The sequence below is a fragment of the Pteronotus mesoamericanus genome, unplaced genomic scaffold, assembly GCF_021234165.1.
Source record: "Pteronotus mesoamericanus isolate MK-2021 breed Mesoamerican mustached bat unplaced genomic scaffold, CSHL_Meso_final contig_101, whole genome shotgun sequence".
Taxonomy (NCBI): Eukaryota; Metazoa; Chordata; class Mammalia; order Chiroptera; family Mormoopidae; genus Pteronotus; species Pteronotus mesoamericanus.
In genome coordinates, this window is record NW_026555001.1 from 16,582,014 (window position 1) to 16,602,324 (window position 20,311).

At 46.1% G+C, this 20,311-nt stretch overlaps 1 protein-coding gene across 1 annotated transcript in view; it reads left to right on the top strand.

The window, feature by feature from the left end:
* The window catches only part of DTNB (dystrobrevin beta), a 185,753-nt gene that overhangs the window by 146,494 nt on the left and 18,948 nt on the right, over positions 1-20,311 (top strand). The window contains exons 14-17 of the mRNA XM_054568949.1: positions 1,872-1,957; positions 2,820-2,933; positions 7,263-7,359; positions 12,550-12,570. Of these exons, the coding sequence (XP_054424924.1) occupies positions 1,872-1,957; positions 2,820-2,933; positions 7,263-7,359; positions 12,550-12,570 (318 nt within the window). The remainder of the gene's footprint in view (positions 1-1,871; positions 1,958-2,819; positions 2,934-7,262; positions 7,360-12,549; positions 12,571-20,311) is intronic.

Genomic DNA, 20,311 nt, shown 5'->3' on the forward strand with positions numbered 1-20,311 from the left:
AAGACTCTTAATATAATAAAGAAAATTTTTTGAATTGGGTGCTAGTCCACTCTTCGCTGGAGGAGGAAAAAAATCATCTTTGTTTTCCTTTAAGAAAGAAAATTATTTGGTAAAAAGCCTTTCACCCAGATTGGTTATGCTGCTTTGCCCCTGTTTGTTTAGGACATGTTTTTTTTTTAAGCTTGAGATAGGAAACAAGGTTCCTGCTCCATTGTAGGTCTGTTTGGGGCAGAACTAAGAATGTGCAGAGTGAAGCACAGCCATCAAAGTGCCTTCTTTGAGAGCTTGGCTGTGGTTACCAGTAGAGGGGATTCATCATCTGTTTTCCAAGTTTGTGTTGATTGGCTTCCATATTCTTAAAGGGATGACAAGAGTTGGAAACATCAGTGGACTTACAAAACAAACCACAGATTTCTCCAAAGATAATATATAAGTGATCGATAAGCACATGGAAGTCTGCTCAACATATTAGTCATTAGGAAGATGTAAACTGATTCCACAAGGAGATAGCACTTCATACCCACTAGGATGACAATGATCAAAAATAAGGATAATAACAAGTGTTGATGAGGACATGGAAAAAATGGAATCCTCACACATTGAATGTGGGAATGTAAAATAACGCAGCCATTAGGAAAATAGTTTGGCGGTTCCTCAGATGGCAGTTACCATGAGACCCAGCAATTCCACTCCTAGATGTATACCCAAGAGAAATGAAAATACATCTCTACACAAAAACTTGTCCACAAACGCTCATAGAAGCATTTTTCAAAATAGCCCCCAAAACGGGAACAGTTCAAATATCCATCAGCTGTTGAATAAACAAAATGTGATTAAGTCCATATAATAGAATATTATTCAGCTGTAAAAAAAGAATGAAATACTGACACATGCGATAACATGAACTTTGAAAACATTTTGCTAAGCGAAAGAAGCCACATATAAAAGATCACGTATTGTATAATTCCATTTGTATGAACTATTCAGAATAGGCAAGTCCATAAAGACAAAAACTAGATTAGTAGTTGTCAGGGTAGTGGAGGGGGCAATGGGGAATGAAAGCTAATGATATGGAGTTTCTTTTTGAGGGTGATGAAAATATTCTGGAATTAGTGATGATGGTTTCACAACATCATAAATATACTTGAAACCACTGAATTGTACACTTTCAAAGGGTAGGTTACATGGCATGTAAATTATATCTCCTTTTTTTTTTAAACCCACAGTTAGATACTTCACACCCACTAGGATGATTAAAACTAAAAAGACAATGACAAGTATTAACAGGATATAGAGAATCAATCCCTGATTCGTTGCTGGTGTGATTGTAAAATGGTATAGGTGCTTTGGGAAACAATTTTGACAGTTCCAAGAAAAATGAAAGCATACGTCAACACATAGCCACTTCATTTAATAGCCCAAAGCCGCGACAGTGGAGTACTGCTCAGCAAGTAAAAGGGGGGAACTCCTGACTCATGAAGCAACGCAGATAGACCTCACAAACATCACGCTAAGTAGAAGCTAGAAGCCAACAATTACCGGTTATATGATTCCATTTACAAGCAGTTTCTAGAAAAGGAAAAGCTAGACAGTCTGCAGTGGGGGATGGGAGTGAATGGCAGTTGACCGCAAACTGGCACGAGGGAGATATTTTTGTGGTGGTGGAAAATGTTCTAAAGCTGGACTGTGGCGATTGGTCCCAAAAACTGTTTAAACTTACTAAGACTCATTGACTTGTACACTTACAATGGGTGGATTCTATGGTAGGTAATTTTACCACAAAAATTAATCAACAGTCTATCTAGAACTCTGGATATATTTGAATCAGGAAAAAAAGAGGAAAATACAACTTTTCTGTCTCCTCACTGTAGACCCGTCCCCCCGCTGACCTGAGCTTTAACTTTGATGCCAACAAACAACAAAGACAGCTTATTGCAGAACTGGAAAACAAAAACAGGTAAGAATGCAGAGGCTTTCAGAATCCAGTTTCTGAAGTCTGAGGTTATCACGTGAGTATCTCATTTTCCTTGCAGACTAGATGGCTTTGACCACAGAGGAAGAACCCACCCCCAGTGAATATAGGCCAGCCCAAGTCCAGTAAACTCCCTGGACACTAAATTGTATATCTGCATGGTGTTCATGGCGCTAGTCCAGAACCCTGCTCGCCTGTCCTCAGGTATATTCTTTTCTCAGTGCCTTCTCCACCCCCACACGTGTGCTTCCCTCCCAGGATTTCTTTCCCCACCCTCAGGGGCCTCTTGCTCCATCTAGTCATCTTGTCTTGGCTTGTTAGGCTATGGATGGGCCATCTGGTCTCTTACTAAGAAAGCCATGTAAGGGCTTGGAGACCAGACTGCACACCGTTACGCATTGAAGGCAGAAGCCAGGCCAAGGAGACTGGACGTACTGTAACAGGCATAGGTAGAAGCAGCTGCCCATCACTTGGGGGGGTCACGGGAAGAAGGGGGACGGGACCCCTGGGGGCGAGTTAGCACAGGACCCACCTCAGCAGGTCGCAGGGCATTCTCTTGTCCTTTCCGCAGAGAGGAGCGCAGTATTCTGTTGTCATTTTCTTTCTGTGGAGATTTTTTCAAGTTCCAAGAAGAGTATTGTTACGGCTTTTTCTACCATAAAGGATTATTTCCCTGAGTAAGTGTCATGTGCCGCAGTGTTAAGAAGGTGTCCATTTCACACCTTGGTCATTTGGAAGCAATCAGAGTAAGACTGGTAGAGGCTGCAGTAGTAGAGTGGAAACTTCTAACCAGAGGGGAGAGTGAGCTGAGGCCCTCGTGGCCTCCTCCTTTCTCCCCCTTCTCCAGGGAGATCCTGCAGGAGATCCAGCGCCTGCGCCTGGAGCACGAGCAGGCTTCCCAGCCCACCCCTGAGAAGGCCCAGCAGAACCCCACGCTGCTGGCCGAGCTGCGGCTGCTGAGGTAAGAGGCGGATACTGCGTCAAACGATTGTCTGTCTCGGTAGGAATTTATTCCCAGGAAACCAAACTAGTGGGATAGGATCCATTTATCAGTGTAACTGGTCATGTCAGAACAAACACTGAAGGCTTCAATCATTCTGTTTCAGCGTCAGACCCTTGGGTTCCTTTGTTACTCCCTTTGAGAACTTCTGCCTTCATTACAAAACTAGGTGAACACCTGCCTCCAGCTCCATGACACGTAGAACAGGGCTGGTACTCCCGTGATGGCTTCAGAGGGCCCTGGTGCTGCATGCCGTCCTCCTGCCTCACTGAGCAGTCCGACTGCAGGGCCTCTCGGCGGGAGTAATGCTCTCCCGCCCTATGGGTGTGTCTCCTGGCACTTCGTAGTCAGGGCAGGGCTGTGCTGGAGGAAAGGGTGCTTCCCACGCACACCTTACTGAGACCTGAAACCAAGTGGGAGCCCCTCGCACCACATCTGGGGAACCTTCCCACTTCAGCGTAAACTGAAACTCTCTGAAAGATGGAGAGGCTAAGGATGCAGATCAGGAGAGTAGAGAGCAACTTCGGCTCCCATTCTGATGCTGTTTTGGAGGGAACGAAGAGGTGTTCCAGAAGAGCATAGCATGAGAGGGACCTGATCAAAGTTATTAAGCCCTCACTTGCTATCAGTCTTAGAAAGATGTGTGTCTCTTCTTCTGTGAGTGAAGACAGTATGGACACTGAGTGACTTGAGTTTCACCAGACCTCTAGATTTCTAACTGGTGAGACTTTATTTTTGGTGTTTTTTTTTTTCCCTGTTCAGGCTGTAACATTTAACATTGCACGGTTGATTTTAATGTGCTTTCATCTGGGATTCTAGCTGTACATCCTTTCTGAGTTCTTTTAGCCTAGGTCAGGTAGCTTCTCAACCATGATTTCTTTTCCTAGAAAAGAGAGAGGATAGTTTTTCTATAGCTATCATTCTGTTTAGCTTTATAGCATTCATAAATAAGTCATAAAGAATTTCACGTCTGCAGATGAAAATCTTCAGAGGTGGAGAAATCCTCATTTTTCTAAAAATTCCCTTTAGTTGCTCAATTTAGTTGAACTGAGATTTTGGTTGCTCTGTAGCCCATGGCCACGCATTGGGGAGGATGCTGGGTGAATCAGTTATGTGTACAGACAGAACACATTGGCTCTCCCCCTCACACTATATACAAAAAAACAAAACAAACAAACAAACAGGTGGATTGGACATGAAGACAAAACTTTAAAACTTCTAGAAGAAAACTGTAGGGGAATATCTTTAGGATTTGAGAATAGAAAATAATTTCTCAGAATTACTAAGCATGAAAGAAGTTTGTAAATTCATCCACATTAAGAACTTTTGTTTATTAAAAGACATAAAAAGGGCAAGATTCATTTGTACGTATCTGGCATCCTTCTGTTCCTGATCTGTATATGTGATCTGCCAGCAACTGCCAGTGCCCAGCCGTATAACAAAGCAAGGTTTTGTTCATCATTAGGGTTTGTGGTGATGACTCCTGGCCACCAGAGTTGTGTTTTCCTCTTTATTATGATTTTAATGGTACATTTGTTACAATAATATAAGTGACAAATGTAAAATATGAAGCACGATGATAAAACGGACCCACACCCTACCTGAGAACTCCTATATGGAGTTCTTTACTCCGTAAAGCCATGTTATGCGTGTACATGCCCCCCGCGTATCCTGCACCCTCACTTTCGCCATCCTCCACAGAGCTAACCTCTCTTCAGAATTTGGTTTATTTTCCCCTTGTTTTTAAACAGTATTATCAAATATATATTCCTGCATCAAATTATATTCCTACACAATAAGGTGTTTAGTCTTGCTTTTGTATTCTGGACTTTATAGAAATGTCACTATATGCAGCCTTCTGAGATCCTGCCCGTCCCCCCCCTCCCCGCCCCCCGCCACATTACTCATTGGGAGCCTTTCATGGTGTTGCACGTAGCTATAGTTCATTCATTTTCACCACGCGCTGTAATTACGTGGTCGAGCCAGCGCAGAGAAAGCCCCGCATCCAGTCCTGGGAGCTCAGGGCAGAGTGAGTGCGTGAGTCCCCCCGGCGGTTGCCACACCTTGCTGGAAATGTAGGGAGTGTAATGATTAGAAGAGGATGATTCCATCCTCAAACTTGGTAAGCTCGTTTTGGAAACAAAACATAAAATAAGTTGCTAGTCAGCTAAATAATTTATACAATGTTAATAAATAGTGTGGATATTTTAAGAAATCTGAGTGGAGAAAACTGAGTAGTATGTTATAAGGAATTTAAACCTATGCAGGCTAGAAGCAGTTAGACCCATGGAGGCGGGGGAAGTCGAGCTAGGCCGTGAGGGGTAGGTGTGATTTACAAGGGGTGTGAGACAAACCGTTTCCGATTAGAAGTGGTGTGGGGGTTCAGTATGATCCCCCAAATACGCATAACACATTTCAGAGAGGGGAACGCCTCTCAGAGCTAAGGACTTATTTTCAATCATCCATTGAATTAATCTTCAAAGTACCAGTGATTGGAGAGAAAATTAGTTAGATAATCGATACCAGATTCTGAAGAACCTTAAGCAATAGGTCGTTGGAAATCCTTGAGGGGTTTCAAATAGTGATTTCCTTGAGTTAACCAGAGGTTAACTGAGTACGTCGTGGATGCATGATAGTCTGTTAAGGCTCCTCCCTTGACCTCAAGGATTTTGCAGTGGTAGGCATGACAGCAATGCAAGGTAAAATAAAGTGCCACATAATTACAGCGCCTGCTGAAGTCATCAGGAGCAGCTTCCTGGGAAAGCGGTTTGGGATGGACTTGAAGAAGTGAATCACCTTCGGAATGGGGGATGGCTGTGAGCTGTAACTTGATGGGGTCTGTTGAAGGAAGAGGGAGCTGTCTGGAGGTGCAGACGTGGGAGGGAGTAGGTGGCGAGGTGCCGGGGACAGGGCTGCAGGTGGGCCCGGAGCGGTGCCCTCCTATAGAAACACAGCATGGGCCACATGCGTAGCCAAAACTTCTCCAGCCACCAAAAGCAAGTAGGTATCATTAATTTTAATACTATCTTTTACTTGACCTGATATATCCAAAATAGTTTCACATTTAATCAACACTAAAAATTATTAATGAAACAGTTTACTTTCTTTTGTCCACACTAAATGTGTGAAATCCAGTGTGTATGTTCCTTCCAGTGCATCTCAATTAAGACTAGTCACATTTCAGGTGCGGAGGAGGCACGTGTGGCTCGTGGCTGCCAGGCCAGACAGCGGAGGCCTGGCCTGTGCAAAGCAAGGGTCAGGGATGCCGGACGTTCTGCTGAGGTTAGACACAGGGTGATGGAATGAATATGGCTTTCCTTTGCGCAGCACGATGGGCTTCCCAGAATGCTTTTGTAGTCATTACTTCATTTGTTCCTCAAAATATTGCTGACATTACCTATTATTAGCCCCATCTCACAGAACAGAAAATTGAGGCTCAGACAGGTTAAGTGACTTGTCCAAAACTGCATGTTTAGTCTCCCACTGTTTTTTCCTCATCTTAATAGAAGACATCGGGAGCAATTGAGCTAAGAGGCCATTGGGTGCATGAGGTAAGCTCTTGGAGAGAGTTAGGGAAGTGAGGATAGAAAGGTAGATACATATATTTCCAGGAAAGAATGATCTGAGTTGGGTGACTTAATTGGCTATAGGATAGACACAGGAAAGTACCAAGGAGACTGAGTTTTTCAGCCATGACAACTGGAAGAAAAAGGGACAGACAGGGAAGTTGGGAAAGAGAACTTTGGGGAGGAAAATTCACGTTCGACTCAGGACATACTCAGCCAGCACTGACATGAAACTCGTCCTCAGGGAGAAGCGACCTCCCCGAGACACAGAGCCACCCTGGTGTCTGCTGTGCCTGCAGCGCGGGCGCTGGGTGCTGGGCACTGGGGCACTGGCTGCTAGGCCCACTCCTCCCTGGGCAGTTTTCATATATTTTCTCCACTATTGACTTAAATTTATAAATTAGTGGTTCTATGTATTTTTCTAAATGAGGTGTTTAACTTCCTGACAAATACTTTTTCCAATCACTTTAATAATCCTATTAGTAATATTTTCCCCTATGTGGCCATGGATGCTTCCCAGAGCATTTTTATGCCGTTCTCACAGCAGTGTAGTGGGCAAAACAGATATATAACCCCTTTGTATGTAAGGTGTCAGAGGCTAAATGACTTGCTCAGCATCTCACACACTGGTAAGTAGCAGAGTTGGGTCCAAAACAGGTATGACCTGGCCTCAGACCCTTCATCTTCAAAGTTTCATTTCTGACGGGCTCTTCCTCTTGGACAGGCAACGGAAGGACGAACTGGAGCAGAGGATGTCGGCCCTTCAGGAGAGCAGGCGGGAGCTGATGGTCCAGCTGGAAGGGCTCATGAAGCTGCTGAAGGTAAGAGCCAGTGCCGCCCACTCTCAGGCCTCCTCCGGCCGCTCGCTCTCTTGTCCACCACCCACCTCCAGTGCAGCTCAGCCCCCCACCCGCCATGATGTTGGACAGGAGGGGAATAAGGCTGGTGTATTGCTGCCTAGATCCAGTTTTTAGGTCAACTTCCATTACGGCAGTCTAACATTGTAAGAGTAATCTGAAGTAGTATAAAGCCTGATTATAAAAGAAAAAAATTAATAACTGGGACCAGAGTAATGTCCTTGAATAGTTGCTTTTGTGGATGTTTATAAATAGGATATTAGCTATGTATAAATGAATGGCTCTCAACTATTTGAAGTTTCTCTTAACACAAGTATTCAGATATTCCACCTACAAATATTATGTCCATTTTTAGTAAGTGTTACAGAAGCACACCAATCTTATCAAACCAACTCTAATCAATAACTTTGCCACATTAGGAGGATTAAAATAGCATGTTAGTTCTAGGTTTGGTAGATTGGGGCTTTAATATATCTGGAATAATTGAAATCTCACTATTCTTTGATGTAAAATATGTTACAACCCTTACAACCCCAGAGCAGAGATATGCTCACTTGGCCTGTAAATGTCCTCGCCTGGGCAATTTTATTAGCACTGAACAGAAATCCTTAACCCAGCTGTGTAGCAGCAATACCAGAGCACATCTGTCCCTGCTGTTCATTCCTAAGGTCTGTCTGCTGAAGCCACTGTATTTTGTGATGGGTTAGAGTTAGCAGCCGGAGTGGAAGTAGGAAAGTGTGGAGTGCTCCAAACGCCAGGCCGAGTGGGGCGGATTTAATCCAGTGATAAAGGGGAGTCTCTGACAGTCTTGAACAAATAGGTAGGAAAATACGCAGAACAGGTAAGAAAGGGGAGAGACTTCAGGATAAAAGGAGACTGATGAAGTCGCCCAGGTCCGAGTAGCAAGGTTCCAGACTGGGGTGGCAGCCCAAGAGGATAGCAACGTGGAAAATATCACCTCTTCTTCAGCTTCTCCGTTCTAAACCAGCTCCTTAGAAATGAAGCTAGTGGTATTAGCAACTGGGGTAAATGTATTTCAAACTGACTTGACTTGCTCAAGACAACCACTTCTAGTCTTGAGCTCCGTTTATTTCCAGCTTTGGTCCTGGATGTCAGGGTTGTTTTGCTGCGTGTGTTTGCACATGAACCCTGTTAGCAGGATTTTTCCTGAGAAATATCTGATATCTATATGGGTCTTACCTAAAGAAAACCTTACACATAAAACCTGGCTCAGATCCCTCCAATAATTGTCAAGTACCCAGCTGAGCAACCCGCCAGCCACTCCACACCTGCGGCCTGGTGGGGCTTTGGGAGCCCTGCCGTTGGGAGGTCCGCCCACCAGCCGGTCACAAGTGACAGGGGATCCACACACTTCCTGTGTCCCCCCTCCCTTTCAGAAGATGCGCTCAGACATTTACCCAGAGATAGATGGGAAGGTCCCAGGCTCATTTTTGTTAAAAGTCAAAAGTTTACGAAAAATGAAGTGAGAATGCATTTCCTCAACTACCGCTACCCTTTCTCGTCAGCTGGTTGCCCTCAGCACGCCTCAGCATTTCTGGCTCAGAGCCCCGCAGGCATTGCTGTGACCTCATAGTTCAACTCTGACGCCTGCCTTCCAGGGCTAAGCAGAACGTGCTGAGGCCTGGAACTCTAATCCCAGACCCCGAGGTTCTTGTATTTCCAGGTGTTATGTTGCAGTTACAACTTCAGTAAAATAAGCAGGACCCTGCTGCCCCGTTTTGTAGGATCCCCATCCAGGTTCCTAAACAGAAACATTATTATTTATCCACCGGACAGGCTGAGGCCATTCAGACTGGGAGGAAGGGTTTATAGACACCCCCAGGAATGTTGTCTTTTTATGCACTGATTAGAATTCACAGTTGAAATCTCAATTCCTTTTGTGTCCAGCGTCCTAACAGGATTACAATCTTAATTTGTGTGTTATATACACTCCTAAAGGGTCCTACCTACCTAGGAATCACTAACTTCTATTAAAATCTCAACCATGTTTTCCTACTATTAAAAATATATGTATTCACCAACACATAATAAGAGTACCCTTTAAAATTCTCCTAATTTTTATTTCAAACAACTGTCCTGCTTTCATTGATGATCAATCTGCAGCATTTAATTCTCTCATAAAACAGCTGTAAGCAGTTAGTCAAATGGACAATCAAGCCACATGGTCTGGGATAGTCATAAGTTAAAATACACCACACAACAAGTTTCCATTTCACAGGAAGTTCTTTCATTTCACTCCTTCAGCGAAATATTTTATAGTTTGTCTGTTTACCTGAAAAATAATTTAAATAAACATGCATATGAGGTGTGACCATTGTTTATGACTTCATTGAACAAAAATCATAAATGCTTTTTATTTTGGAACAAGGCTGGGTAAAAATGAATCATACATTTAACAAAAAAAGTGTTGAACTCCTAAGTGCCGTCTTTAGATATTTGGCATGTACTGGTGAAGGAGACTCCATTTCTGTCACCAAGGAATATCAGAGACCGTACTTTTTTGTTGTTGTTAATGACATAATGCAGACTGACACTCAGGTGCCCGTGTTTCGAAAAGTATCTTCTCCTTACATGTCCCCCTAATGCCTGAGTATGTGGATGGCCTCTGCCTCAGACTTCTTATTTAATACAGAAACTGTTATGTGTTGGTATTTCAATTTCTAAATTATGTTCCCAATATTTTTCTACACCATTTTCCATTTTTTCCATTATTGCTTTTGAAATACATTTACCAGATGAATTGTGCAGTTTCAAATTTCAGCGTCATTTGCAAATGGGGTTTCGAATATAAATTTTTATATCGATGACTCAGGGACTTCGGCATCACTCTGGGCACCGCGCCAGGGATTGCCCGTGTGGAGGAGTCTCCTGCTCCAGGTGACAGAGCAGCCCCAGGCTTGCACTTTATAATTGAGGTGCTATCGCCCCCTTTAAATCAAGTTGGCTCCTATGCCTTGTCACCTGCCAATATTTACTGACCCTAACTGACCAATTGATAACAGGAATGTTCTAAGATCTTCTATCTGGCCTATTTTCTGTGTTGACAGAGCCTTCAAGGTTTTATCTGAATGCCTTCTGTGGGTTTAAATTATACAACACCGTCCTAAGTCACACTTTGCCAAAGTCCACCCTCTCGCAGCCCCAGTGCTCACGGGAGGCCCCTGGGTCCTGAGATTGCCGCCCTGTCCGCCTCCTCGCCCCCCCCACCCCCCGACACGTGAGTCTAGTGCAGGTTTTAATGATTTCACGTCTGGACAAACTGTATACAACAGTCACCAAGTCTGCAGACAAACTTGAAACATTGCTTTTTGAAACTTCCCTGTCCTGTAGAACCAAAGCAGTGTTTTCTCCAATCCCAAGCCTGGAGAAAACAGTGAGAATAGGGTAGGTGTCTTAGCAACAGTTTTAAGAAATTACATACTGATCTTTCGACCTCAGATGCAATTTCAGCCTGTCAGGAATGACTGCCCCATCCCTCCCACACCATCTCAATTTCCATTGCAACACATAGTACCAGCAAAAAAAACCCAAAAAACAAAAAAAAACAACCGAAACACATTTTTAAATTGTTTCGTAACTCTCCTAGGACTGACCGACTGCCTTCCCAGTGAATGGAAGAAAAGTGTTCTGTCTCACAGGGAAGCCTGGCTAGAAAGGGAGATGGCTTCCCAACTGTAAGACTCTCACCCCTTCTAACTAGAGCCGTGAACGCCAGGGGCAGAAGCCCAAAGACCCTCACTTCTCAGGCCCACTCAGCTCACGCCCGGGCCGGCCCCGCCTGGGCTCCTGGGGTCGGGTGTGGCCGGGCAGCTTGCAGCTGCCCCTCCTGCGAGCGCATCGTCCTGGGCTGCGTTGGAAATGTTTTGGTGCCCCTTTCATTTCCAGTCCATGTCTCTCCCTTGCAAGAAGGAAATTATTTTCTCCACATTTTTACTTACTTTCTCCCTTTTGTAATTGCTTGGCTTTCCTGAAATCATCCTTACCACCGCACTCAGTCCTGCGCCCTGGGAAGCCCTCGTCCTTTCCCGAGGCCCCCCCTCGCATGGTCCGTGAAGGCCACCTGGGTGGATGGATCCAGTGTAAACAGAACCGCTGCAACAGCTTGTAGGTTTGCGTACCTGGGGCAAAGAGCAGAGGCTTTCTGACTACGGTCACCCACCATGAGGCACCGAAAGGAAGCGAAGATACCCATTAAAGACAGACTGGCCAAGAAACAGCGGGCAAGGAAAGGGAAGCTTGGAAGTGTTGATCTCATCATCATTGTGTTTCTCTCTACAGCGCCTGGGGGCGCGTTCAGAGAGGGCAGCCAGCAGGTGGCTGCTCCAGCACCACCGCTGTGAGGCTCTGACGAGGCCATCTTGTGTGTCCAGAGCTGTACTTGTTAGAAGCACTAAATAAACCTGTGTGAATTCATGAAAAAGCAAGGTCTCTAAGGGCCCTGAAGCAGTTTCGAGTTTACTGGGGGAATGTAGGTGCCTGTGCATCTTTGGAAAAACCAAAGCAGCCCAAAAGCAAGTGGGGATGAGTCTATGGGCATGTGGTCGCTAGCTGGGGAAATTCCTCGGGCAGCGCTTCTCAGACGGGTGACCGTCGGACGCAGCTGAAAGGCTTACTGAATACATCGCCGTGCCCCACCCCAAGGGTTTTGTCTGGGGTGGGGTCCAAAGTCTGCATCTCTGGCAGGTTTTCAGGTGCTGCTGCTGGTCTCTATTCCACACTCTGAGGACCACTGCCTGGTGAAATGCGCCTAAACACTTATGAATACTGTGAACAATAAAACAAATTACTGGGCTTTTGAGTCATGGTTGAGCTGCTTCTTTGGGGTTTCCCTACGTATTTATACATTGGGACAGTCAGACTGTCTTCAGCTTTTTGATGCAGAATTTGGACTAGGTGGCTTTTCAGGTTCTTTCCTAGCAAGTCTAGCATTTAATGACCCAGAAGCCGACCGTTTGCTCTGTCCAGCTGATGATGCCCCGTGGTGCTCAGGGCTTTGACCTCTGAACCCATGGGCTTGGCCTGATTTGCCCTCTTCTGTCATTTCTTCCAAATGTTTGTGGTGATGGGCATTAACCTCTCTTGTTTTTCCCTCTGCCGTTTTGTTTTGTTTTGTTTTGTTTTCACCACGTCTAGGAGGAAGAGCAAAAGCAGGCAGTAAGTGAACTTCAGAATTCTCCATCTGGCCTTTGCTTGTTTTGCATGTTCTTCTTTTCCTCATAGAACCGGTCTGTACCTTCCCCTCTCCTCCCTGCACAGGGTCACCTCTGCAGAACTGATTATGTGTAAACCCACGCAGCTCTCTCCGTCGTGTTGTAAAATGGCCGAGAAGTCTCATCGTGTTTACCTAGTGGCGCATGTTCTTATTTGAAACCAGAGCTTGTTGAGTTGTTTTTCAAAGCACATCTGTCGTGTTTGTTTGAGCATGCATGGTTCTGCAGGCTACAGTTGCATTTCCTTGCTCTTGCTTTCTCCGCTGCCTCCTGCCTAGAGTGACTTGACTTGTTTGAAACAATTCTTGGAGTGGTGGGGGCAACCTCAGGTCTAAACACTATGCTCTGAATGATTGTGCATGAAAATGAGTAGTCCTTTCGATAACTTCAGATGTCCTTTAGTCTTGAATAGGCTTCTGGGTGCTGCAGCTCCTGTGGCCTTCATAACAAAGTTACAAAGTTAGCAAAGTGAGAGCTAAGTGACCCATGATGCTGTAAGGGGTTTCCTGTTCAGAGCCTCCCTCAGAGGGAGCTCTCTCCGGCTTCTCTGGGCTGCATGGCTGTTGCATGGTGTTTAGGGAAGGTGTGTGTTTGTTTTTATTTATCCTGATAGCTACTAACCCATACAAGATCCATTGATGGCCTGTCCCCAGTAGTGATCCATATGTTTATATAACATAGTAAGGTTTCCAAAGCATCCATCTTTTACATAAGCTAAATCTGACCTTTAATTTAACTCAGTGCTGTCTTTTTTAAAAAAGAGAGAAATCTAAAATGTTAATTCTAAAGTTTAATCATTTTTTTCAAAAAACAAATGTGTCCATGTTTCAGATTAAGACTGGGAATTATGTTTATTATTATTTCCAGTTAGGAGAGCAATGGAACCAGAATGAAGGGGAGAGGAAAGGAAGGGAGAGAGCGTGCAGGGAGGAGGTGCGAAAGGAGCGACAGCGACTGCCTGTGAAAAAGAGGACAGGAAGAGGGGGTGTGGTGTTAGGAGAGGCAGACAACCCAGAAATCTTAGTGGCTTTAGTGTAAAGCTTGTTTTTTTCATTCACACGTAGTTTATTGCTTTGATCTATGGCATTTCCATATCAAAAGATATTTTGACATGGGCAAAGCAGGAGACCAGAATGGGAAGTCAGGTGCAGCAATTTAACGTGTCTACCAGGAAGGGACATACATGACTTCCGCTCCATTTCGTTGGCCAAAGCAAGTCCCATGACCACATCTCACCTCCAGCTTCCTTAGCAGAAGCAGAGAAGCGGATGCTGGCGCTGCGTAGGCACAAAGCAGGAGGACCCTGTCCTTCCTGCTCCCTTCCCTATTCCGCCTCTGACAGCCTCAGCCCCTTGCTGTTGACTGCACCCTCCCCTGATGCTGGGCATCGCCTCGCCTGTAGTTACTGACCACCAGTGTTCTCCTCCTTCTCTCCACCCCTCTACACACTAAAGATACACTTTACAGTCAAAACCTCTTGCTGGGAACGTTCCAGCAATCCACCCAGACTGGCATCTCTGGAGCGCTCTCTAAACGTGCCAGCTCAGAATGAAGCATGTACCTTCCTGAGAACTTTCTTGCAGAAGGGGGCAGACATTGTGGGAATTTATTTATTGGTAGCAGTAGGACCTCCAATAGACATTTCATTTTTTTAAAAAATACATTATGGATTACTGTGTAATCCAAGAACTAGAAATTGCTGCTGCTGTTTCTCAGGTCAATTTATAGCCAACCTTGGGCAGGCAAGGGATTAAATTAACACATTCATTTCAGTGACTTTGATTCTATGTAAGCTCATCATCCCCTTGAAGTTGGCAAAATAAGAAGCTAGGCCCAGACCACTGAAGCCTGCCACTCACAAGCCACTTGCATGTGTGTCTTGGGAATTCTCCATTGCTGCACTTGGGAACTCTCTTGTTACTTCAGTCAGTTGGGATATCGGGTGGGATCCTGCCCTTTCCAATTCCCAGAACCAAGGAGATAACCCTCTACATCTACACCAAAGAAAGCATAGTGTGGGCTGGCCCTCTCTGACCACAGCCCCACCAAATATGCTTAAATAGGAAGCGCGTTCAGCATGTAGCTAGCCACAATGGACCCCTGAGGACTCCAACAAAGCTCATGAGTGTTAACTTTGCAAATTTAAGAGAAAGTACTTTTAAAAAACACATAACAAATAAAAACATCCTCCTCTGTCCATTAAAGAGATTGTTGGCAAACTTCTTGATGTGCTCATAGGTCATTTCCCCTCTTGGTCACTTAGCCTTTGGACACAGTCTCACTGGGAAGTGACTCACATGCCTCTGAAATCTTCAGAACTCTTCCCCCCACCCCAACCCCATATTCTGAAACCGACACTTGCATCTACTTCTTCCTGAAAGGCAAAGGGTTGCCATTTATTTATTTATTCAGCAGTGTCTTACTACCCACGTTCAGAGCGGTGAGCCTGGTGTTTTGGAGGATAAAAAGAGAAACCCTACACAAATCCCACCTTCAAATAGCATGAAAGTTATTTTATGATTGGCATCATGCCCTAAATACAGAAACACAAGCAGGTCAGTGACATCCGGAGCCCTAAGCACACTGCTGCCCCACTGAGGTCACCAGCCTGCCTGCATGTCTCTCAGGAAGCAAGGGTCAATGTGCCATAGTACATGGCTCTGCCAGGGCCCGGAGCCCGGCCCCGGTCCTCGTCTGCGTGCGTGAGCAACCCTGCTGCACGCAGGTGTCCTCATCTAAGTCTGCAGTGTGTTCGCTCGTCGGTCTTGGCTTTTATACCCAACTGCAGGAACCCATCAACCTGTCAGTTCTGGTTTTTGTTTTATTTTTCCCCACAAGAAGAAATGCAATTACAATATTTAAAATAGGCATTTGTATTTCACTCCCCCCCCCCCCCAATCACTGAATGTCCGTAAGGAGTTTACAGTCTGAGGATACAGGGGGAAACAGCTTTGGGTCTTTGCAGTACTCCCAATATTTTTCTTCAGTCTCATTTTTGACAAATGGGGAGATTTGCTTACCTACTGGCCTTCTTATTTCCCTCCTGTGCTGTACTTCTGCCTTTTCCTCTCCTGACCGGAACGCAGAGAGCCTATGAAAACCACCTGCCAGGGTGTCCAGGAAACACCTGCCCACCAGGCTGGAGAAATTCCCCTTCTGCTGGAGGAACACGCAGTTTCCAGCACTACTGCCCCTCCTCGCAGAAAACTCCAGCCTGAGCCTCAGCAGAGCATCAACAGAAAACAATGTGTGCAAGATGGCTTCTAGGTTTTGAGCCTGAGAACCTGGGAAAATGATGAGTACCATTGACTACAAAAGTGAAAATGGAGAGGTGATCTGGCTGGTTTTCAACCTTGTCCATTACAAAGAATAGGCAGGCGGGCAGGCAAGCTTTCTGGTCTGGTCCACTAGATCCTTGGGGCTATGCAGCTGGAATTTCAGCGAGAACACAGGGCTAGTTCTGTAGACGTGCGAGTCTTCAGCATAAAATCTGGATTGAAATCATAAACATGAGCCTTAGGGAAAACCCACAGTAGACCAAAAGGAGAAAGAGTGGTAGGCAGGAGGGGTAGGACTATGGGTTCTTGTGAAAGCCCAGTCAGTTTCAAGGAGAAAGTTAATAAGGCAATAAGCAAGGAAGCCCTTGAAATTGACAGTGAGGAAGTTATCAGCACCTTGGAAAAGAAATTTTCAGTGCAGTAGTGGAGTGCTGACAGCTCTGAAAAATGGGCTTTGTCCTGTCCAACAGCTCGCTTTACCCCCACCCCACTGCATGCATCTGTCCCCGCTGCACGCCCCCGCCTCTGCTGCACACCCCCGCCCCCACTGCATACACTCACCTCAGTGAAGGAAGGATTAAATCTTCAGTCTGCATATTAGATTATCTGACTCAGAACCTTGTTGACTAAACTTCATTTCTTCTCTGTCTGAACATGTACCTAACCCTTACAAACTTCAGTTTCTTCATCTGTAAACTTCCAGCATCACAATGCTTTGATCCTTTTGTCACTGATGCCAGTTGGTGTTTTGGGGAAAGGCTATAAACCAAAAAGGGGCTACAGAAATTCAACATGGTTCATTTTGCCTGGTGTGTCCTTCTGTGACTTTGAAACCCTCTTGTCCTCACTTCACTGTCTGTGCTTTCCTTCCCCAGGGCTTATTCATGCCAGTCGTCTGCCTTCCACTTTTCCAGGCAAACAAAGGCATCCTATGAAAAGGGCGCCCCCCCCCCCCCCCCCCGCCCACCATGAAGCACACTCCTCTGGCTGATTTCTGGGATTCTTGGTCTTGCCTCCCACAGGAGGGCGGGAAGTCCTGGTGCTCTCTTTCTGTCAGACCTCACCCTACCACCAGCCTGGGTCTGACGGTCCATATTAGCAACAAGGCTAAGGTAGGGAGCTTTCTGGCCTGGGGTCCTGAACTGAAATGAACATCTGCCTCTTTTCATCTAAAAGAAGTATGTTCTAGAGGTTACAATAGATTCTCTTACACTTGTCTCTGTTTACTGCTAATCATAATTTGGCAAGTAGAATTACTCTCGTTTGGAGCTGTAGTATAGATGTCCCAATGCTTAAAAAAGAAAGAGAGAGGGAGGGGCATGTTTTCTAAAATTAGAGGCAGTGCGGAGAGACAGTTTACTGCAGCTAAAGTGTTGCCTTTAGTAAGAATCCACGCCGATTCATCACTGCTCTACACAGCTGTCTAACCGTAAATCCTTTGGTGCTTTTATTATTAAGTATTCTTATTAACTTCACAATGTATAACATTCACTATTTATATATTACTTTCACCTTTCGCATTTCAACTCCTGTATTTAACCAACTCAGACTTCAGGAAGCCAAGAGAGAATCTAGGAGACTCTGGCCTATAGCTGCTCTCCGGGACATCTCCCAAATGTGCGGAAGATACCAGAGTTCACTCTGGAGCCCTTGAAAGTTCTAACTGACCTTGGGCTACTGGTGGCCTGCCCTTCCTTCTGCAGCAGCTCACCACCCAGGAAAAGCAGGCCTGGTCACCCTCTGTAGGACACCAGGACTCTGAGTCACCCTCGGGGAGGTTTCTTGTTCTCAGCACCATGGACATATGGAGCCAGATAACCTTTTGGGGGGGGGGTGGAGGAGGGGACTATTCTATTCATTGTAGGATATTTAGAAGCCCTTGACCTCTCCCTCCTAAATTCTAGTGCCAGCCACCCCCACCCCCATGTCCCCAGAAGGTAAAATTACCTCCAATTAAGAAGCTCTGCCCTGAGCCCAGAGAACTTTTCTCTGTGACACCAGCCTGCGCCCCCAGGTACACTCAGCACCCCTTATTCTGAGGGTCAAGGGCGGGATGGATGACAAGATTTCCAGTCACCTTCCCCCACAAACCGCTGCTCTGTCCACAGCTCCCGCTGCGCTGACGTTGCTGGCTCCCCTGCATGCTCACGCCCTCCCCGTCCCTGCTCTTCCTACTCAATTGTCAAGTCCAGTCCATTTTTTCTCCAGATGCCTGCTCACATCTCTCTCCTTTCCATTCCTGCCGCCCTTCTCCATCCCAGCCTCCATCATCTGTCACCTGGTCTACGGGGAAAGCCTCCTAATAAGCCTCCGTGTCTGCTGTCTTGCTTCCCAGTCCCTCCTCCTCATCGCCCCAGATTCCTCAAGACAGATCACGCTGACCTCATCGTCCCCAACTGGGAGGACTTTGCTGGCTCCCTCTGCCCCTGCCTGGAGCAGGTCAGCAGGCTTTTGCTTCAAGGGTTAGGTAGTAAATACTTTAGGCTGTGTGAGCCAAACCAACGATATTATGTAAGTACTTATATAACCACTTACAATATAACCTTTTCAAAATGTAAAACCATTTTTCCTCATGGACTGTAGAAAACAGGTGGTGGGCGGGACCTGGCCACGGGCTGGAGTTGGCCCATCTGTGGCCTCGTCAGTAAACTTGATGACATCACACTTATTTATGGATCTGCGTGACTGTGACCCTTTCCCACCACAAGGCTCCCGCGCTCCCCATGCCACTTCTTATGCCCCTGCACAGCTGCCTCTCCCTCTTTTGGGCTCTTTCCTCGCCTGGATCGCCCTTCCCGAGCCTTTTCTGCCTATTGAAATGATACCCCTCTAGATACTCTCAGATGCCACCCCTCTGTGAAACCTTACCCTGTTCTGGAAGGTCAGGGTGAAACCCTCTGTGTCTGTGTTGCTTTTCCCTTGTAGCTCCAGGTAGGCCTGGGTTTCATCCTGCCCTGGATGCTAGTTGCACGCATGCCCAACTTTCTCCGAGCCTGTGAGCCTCCCAGGGGGGCCCTCGCCCCTTCGAAGCCCCAGCGCCTTGCAAAAGAGAGTAATGGCAGGCAGCACGCCATTGGGTGGCGTGTGAAGCAGGGCATGTCCATCCTTGCCAGCCTGTGAAGAGATGATTATCTCCAGTTTATCTATGAGGAATCGGAGGTGCCAGAGAGGTTAAGTAAGTTGCCCAAGATCACACAGCTAATAAAGAGCAGAGCTGGACCCAAATCAGATTACCAAACCGCAGAGCCTGGATTCTAACCACAACATTACATGTAACCAGGGACTCGGCAGAGAGCGGGGGCATTGAAGGGAGCCGTGCCTCACCGTGCTGGTTTGGCCTACCCATCCAGAGCATTTAAGTTTGTCTCATTGAATTTTAAAATATCGGTGATAGGTTCTGGCTGCCTGCCTGAGCATTGATTTAGCTGTCTGAGAAAGGAACAGTCTCCTGGGAGCCTGTTCTCTTCTCATTTCTAATATACAGTCGGGGTGTTTGGCATTTGTTTTATAGGGATTTTTTCCCTTAATGAAGTTCCTGATCATTTTGCTGAGAGCTGGTGTTAAAATCCTGCAATGAGAACTAATGGGATACCATTTTCCAACAGAGCAGGGCAAGCTAGGAAAAACAAACAGAAAAAGGGTAATTTAGTCTTGGAATTTATTAGCTTCCCTATCTAAAAGTCTAACTTTCAACTTACCTTTGAACTTTGGGTTTATGGTGAGTTTTAATAGGTTGTTCTTTGTCTCCAGGAACTTTTTATGCTTTCTTCTACCCCTAAGAAGGATAGCCAGGCACCTTGCCCCCATCCCTTTAAGCCTTGAGGTAGGCTTCGTCTTCTGTGTAACTTAGTTTGACTTGAATAGGGACAGAATCATGAAGACCGAGAACCGTGACTGTCTACCTGCTGCCAACACCGCCACCACAAAACATGCAGCAGCCCTGCAGTAGCTGTTTCCCACCTGCAGCCGCTTTCCTCACAAGCCACCGCCAGGGACAGGTTAAGTGTAAGCACTGAGCTTCCTGAAGTGACACGGGAACAAACAGGTGTCAGCCCTCTGCGGAAGGACGGCATGACAGACTTTTTGATGACCCTGGCTTCCCAACAGACACACGATAGATAAATGTGTATTAACGTGGTAAGGAAAGAGACACCGTAGAACTCTCCTGGCCTTCTCTCCGGAGGTTAGAGGTCAGGTTTATCCTTAACGCCACCCTGCACTTAAGCTTGGCAGGCGAGCACCTTTGCCTAGAGAGCAGGGTCTCCGGGCATGTCCTTCACCTGCTTTAACTCACCCCAAGGGGAGCCCGGCCGGCTGCTTTGCTCACTGCTCCGAGATTGTCTTTCTCATCACCTCCACCCTACTCCCCGCCATCCACTCGCTTCCGTCCCTGGGCTCCCAGCGCCT